The following is a 4,616-nucleotide window of genomic DNA, read 5'->3' as shown; positions in this document are numbered from 1 at the left end:
AATTTTCTTTGATTGTTTGTTTGTTTGTTTTGTTTTGTTTTGTTTGTTTTACTTTGTGTTGATTTGTTCTTTTATTTTTTTTATAACAGTTATTTTGCATACAATTAGAAATGGGATAAAAAGTACACGTTTGTCAGTGTATAAAACTGAAATTGCATTTCAGAGTCATATAAAGCGCGAATATTATGTTGAATGTCTGGATGATTTACCATCAGATAATTTTTTTCCACTGATTTTGCTGTTTCAGCATGACAACTGCATATTTAATTAAGAAATGGAAAAAGCTTTTCCAAACTTTTGACCTTACAAAGGACAACTTGCTAACGATAGAGGATGCCTTTCGTTTTGCGTAAGTTAGTTACATGTACTAGACACTGGCAATGTCTTGTTTTGTTTTGTTCTGTTTTGTTTTGTTATTTTTATTTATTAGTAAGTAATTAAATTGGCACCATCGACAGAATAATATCTGATGCATATGATAACTTTGATATTCAGAAATGTACACGAAAGCCCATTGAGCTTATTTTCGTAGACTAAAAAAATAATTCACATAAGAACGCGAAACTGTCGCGAAATAACGCCAAACTTACGCGTTGTAACGCTAAACTTATGCTTAATAAAGCGAAACTTTCGCGAAAGAACGCCAAACTTACGCGAAACCTTCGCAAACGACGCAAAATATTTCTGTATATATTATAGAACACGCAGATAGATAATATGTATTCCTCTGCTAAATAAAATATTTTGTTACCTAGCACCTACCGCCTTATTTTTATTTTTAGTCTACAAAAATGAGCTCAATGGGCTTTCGTAGAAATGATATGTTCTGAAATTGAAATTGGCGCAATCGGGTGACAGAAAATAAATTAATTGGAAGAAATTTGGCCAAAGTCAGTTTTCTCAGACTCTAGCTAAACAGTGAACAAATTGATTTAATACATGTATGAAGAAATCTTAAAAAGAGATTAAGTAGTTTTCAATCAATATTATCATATTGATGTGGTATTCACGCTTGTTTTTTGCATTTTCTGATACATGAAAACATGAAATGCTAATGTTGCTTGTTCAAGGATAATAGTATATTTTTAAGAGTTTTGTTATCATGCATTAAAACAGAATTGGGAATGTATTTGTAGTGATAATTCTATTAAGATTCATCAACTGGACGGAAAGGCAGCCCAGGACTTCAAGTCTCGTTTTGTGAACTTTTTCCAGGATTTTTTCTTAAAAGGGGATTGTAAAATAAATGAAGAAAAAATGATAGGAAGAATGGCCGAAGAATACAATAAAGATGTGGTGAACTTTAGAAAAAATGTAAAAAGACTATGTGGGGAGTTAGTGAGCATGACAGATATCAACAATGATGGGAAAATTTCAAAAGAAGAATTTTGTCAACTATTAAAGGCAGTTGATTTAGAGTCTTTTGATGAAAAATATTTTGATGCCTATCCTAAGGATGAAGATGGAGCAGTTTCCACTCACTTGTTCCTTCAAAGCTGGATTGAATACATTTGTAACAGTGATGAAAACAATGTCAGTCATCTAGAAAAGGCTCGGCTTTATGGCTTTCGAATGATCGACCATATTTAGCTTTTGAATTACATGTATTGAATGCAAACTGAGACATTTTATATATTTGTCACCGGGTTGATTTGCATGATAAACTTTAATCATTCATTTTTTCATACATCCATCCATTCATTCTATCATATTGACGTATTCGACGGGACAGTATGAAGAAACGGACTTTAATTTATAGACGGACTATATTTAACGGTATTTGCGTTCGCGCGTTAAACTAACTGCATGAGCACCCGCACTTCACTCGTATCTAAATGGAATCGGGCAATTTTCGTTGTCCAATAGTTAGTCACATCGCCGTCTTTCTAAAAATATCCGAAGTGATACTGCACTCAAAGTGAATGATGGATATTAAGTATTGGGAGAAGATATGGTAATCAGTCGCTGTTTTAACTCATATAAAAGGGTGGGTGAATACAACACTTAGCCATTATACCAATTTCATTGGCACTAAATCAAACGACATGTATGAGAAATCCCGCAAGTCCACGAAAAGGCACAAGGTCACGACTAGAATGAGGATGATTGTTATTCACTTCTCGCGAGATCCCACTTATGATAACCAACTATACCCAAGTAGGCATTTAAATTTTGTCTTTACCAAAGTAACAATTAACAGTACAACAGACAGAAACATACCATAATTCAAGCGTGTTAAAACAGGGTTTAATTTAATATTTTCGCCTGGCCGCCTACGAGTAAAATTTTGTATGTAAGCACGTATTTCTATCTGAATTCATTTGAAATTACAGTAGTTCACACCAAATTTTGGGGTCACTTGCTAGTGAACCCATACTAATTTCAAACTCTGGAGACTCTAGAAGTAATTGTATAAATACAATCCTATAAGTTGAAAGTTTATTGAACAAAAACGCAAATTAAACAAATAAATACTAAGTACAATGAGGGATTTTCCAATTACAGAATGCCGAGCCTTGAGAATCTGGGCGTTAGAGGTGGGTACTGTCATAGTCTACAACAAAATATACCGATGCTATTTAGGACAATGTATATTAAACATTAAATTCTAGTTATTTATCAGCCAAATACTCTTTACTTTTGGACTGGAATCCGGTGTCCCAAATTAAAATTTGACTTCCTGATTAAAAATTAGAGTACACGCATACCAATTGATCCTTTTTTTAAAACTTTGTTCGCCACCTGGAGTACACAACGCTAACTTGCGTACAGAAATACCCAGTAAAAGACCCTGGAATCTGAATTACAAATAAAAAGAGGTTATTACCCTTGTTAAATATAAAAATTAAATTCACTAATGATGAAAGGTAAAAGTAGTTTAAGAATGGTACAGCGACTTATGAAAAATGCCCAGCCTTTACTGTTGTGATATATATTCTAAAATTTTCAATAAGTATTACCCACATATGTCTGCATGTCAAACTACCATTTAATATCCATTATAACATTGATAAATATCTTTCATCAACAAAACTTGATTAAGTATTGAATCGGGCAAATATTGCACATTTCACGAGGGTTTGATCGAGAGTTAATTCTTCCTTAGTATACCTTTTAACCTGAGAACAGTATAAAATAATTGTAGCATGACATGCATTAGCTCTTTATCCATTTTTTATTCTTATGACAAATTTTCAAACATGACAGAAAAAACAAAGACTGTGGATTTATAGCAACAAAATTTCCATAAGCTTAACAAGTGAAGAGTCACAATAACCTTAATTAAAATTAAATGCCACAATAATGACTAGAACGTCTATATTCTGAATAGAAAGCTTTAAACTTTGGAAATTGAATTTAACTCTGATTCGAACATTGGCATAATTCATACTTACCAAGTAAGTTTACTTTGCGGGAAATCTTTCACAGTATATAGAGTTTGCATGTCATTGAATATCCCAGGTTACGATTTTTTTTTGTTACTATCATCTATTATGTTTGAGAATGTATTAATTTTGCTCGAATTTATTTGCATTTCATTATTGTAAATATAGTACCATAATGTGTACTTTTAGAATAAATTATATATCCTTGGACGGCTCGATCTTTTGCAGTGGCCATATTTATACATTGCTGGAACCAAAACCATCATTTTCCATTGCGACATATGCTTTCAATTGTTCTTAATGATCAAGATGTCTGTACGTCATTCCTTTAGTTTATCATACTTTTGTGTCGATACTCGGCCTATCATAAGCGGCATAATGGCTGGATATATGTGGAGCTTTCTGAGACTTTTTTTATGTGATATCTTTGCGTGAGTGCTATTTAGACGTTTAAATTCGAATGAATTTGGATTTTCGTTCGCATAACGTTAATTTTTTCATTAAAGTAGATAAATGGGAGGGGCACCATCCATTTTGTATTCCCAACTGTGTACAGCATGTGTATGCTACTGTGCATATGCCTATTCCGAATGACGTTTACTTCGGTAGTATCTGATTTTTTTAGTATTATTTATTATATTTTTTTATTATTATCATTATTATTAAAGGCTTCCTCTCCACAAGGGGACATTTATTTATTGCATTTTTTAATTATTGTTTTTTTCCCTTTATATAAATTCCTCAAATGGATTTTTCAAGAAAGGCTACTTCAGCCTGTTGTTTCGTAATAGCTTACTGGCACGTTGATGGGCTTCAAGTCATCTTCCATAAGACCGATTTGTCTTTCTGGTGTATTTAGATATTATTTAAGTGCATCCTTACCCAAATTAAAGTCAGAGCGGCTGTACTATTCAATGTCAGACTAAAGAAAAACAACTCTCAAATACCAACACTTAAATAAGCTTAACCATGACATAGACTTTATTTAAATAAAACCACTTGAAGATGTCTTAAACAGAATAGACGATCTATGGTATTAAAGAAAAGTGCTTAACTGGTTCGAAAATTAATATATATCTAGTAGAAAGCAAAAGTAGTGAACAAATCTCTTCATCATTTTTCGCTACTGTTCTAGATAATATTCTCTAACTAGACTATTTGCAGATGATACGTCTTTTGGTTACTCTTATTCCAGTCTTGAAAACAAAGAAAATGTAATTAATCATGATT

At 32.3% G+C, this 4,616-nt stretch overlaps 1 protein-coding gene across 1 annotated transcript; it reads left to right on the top strand.

The window, feature by feature from the left end:
- Positions 1-248: 248 nt before the first annotated feature.
- LOC148617432 (sarcoplasmic calcium-binding protein-like) lies at positions 249-1,590 on the top strand. The gene is made up of 2 exons (XM_088581628.1): positions 249-349; positions 1,137-1,590. Exons 1-2 carry the CDS (start codon positions 249-251, stop codon positions 1,588-1,590), a joined length of 555 nt encoding a protein of 184 aa, XP_088437754.1.
- Positions 1,591-4,616: the final 3,026 nt, after the last annotated feature.

The sequence above is a fragment of the Perna viridis genome, chromosome 5, assembly GCF_037379345.1.
Source record: "Perna viridis isolate PV_CMFRI_1.1 ecotype Kerala chromosome 5, ASM3737934v1, whole genome shotgun sequence".
Taxonomy (NCBI): Eukaryota; Metazoa; Mollusca; class Bivalvia; order Mytilida; family Mytilidae; genus Perna; species Perna viridis.
Note: the sequence above shows the minus strand (reverse complement) of the source record. Positions and strands in the feature narration are given on the sequence as shown.

Bases quoted from the DNA above. Each gene is read 5' to 3' on its own strand.
- LOC148617432 (XM_088581628.1), top strand. From the start codon at position 249: ATGACAACTGCATATTTAATTAAGAAATGGAAAAAGCTTTTCCAAACT. The intron at 350-1,136 runs GTAAGTTAGTTA...ATGTATTTGTAG, and splicing joins GAGGATGCCTTTCGTTTTGC to TGATAATTCTATTAAGATTC.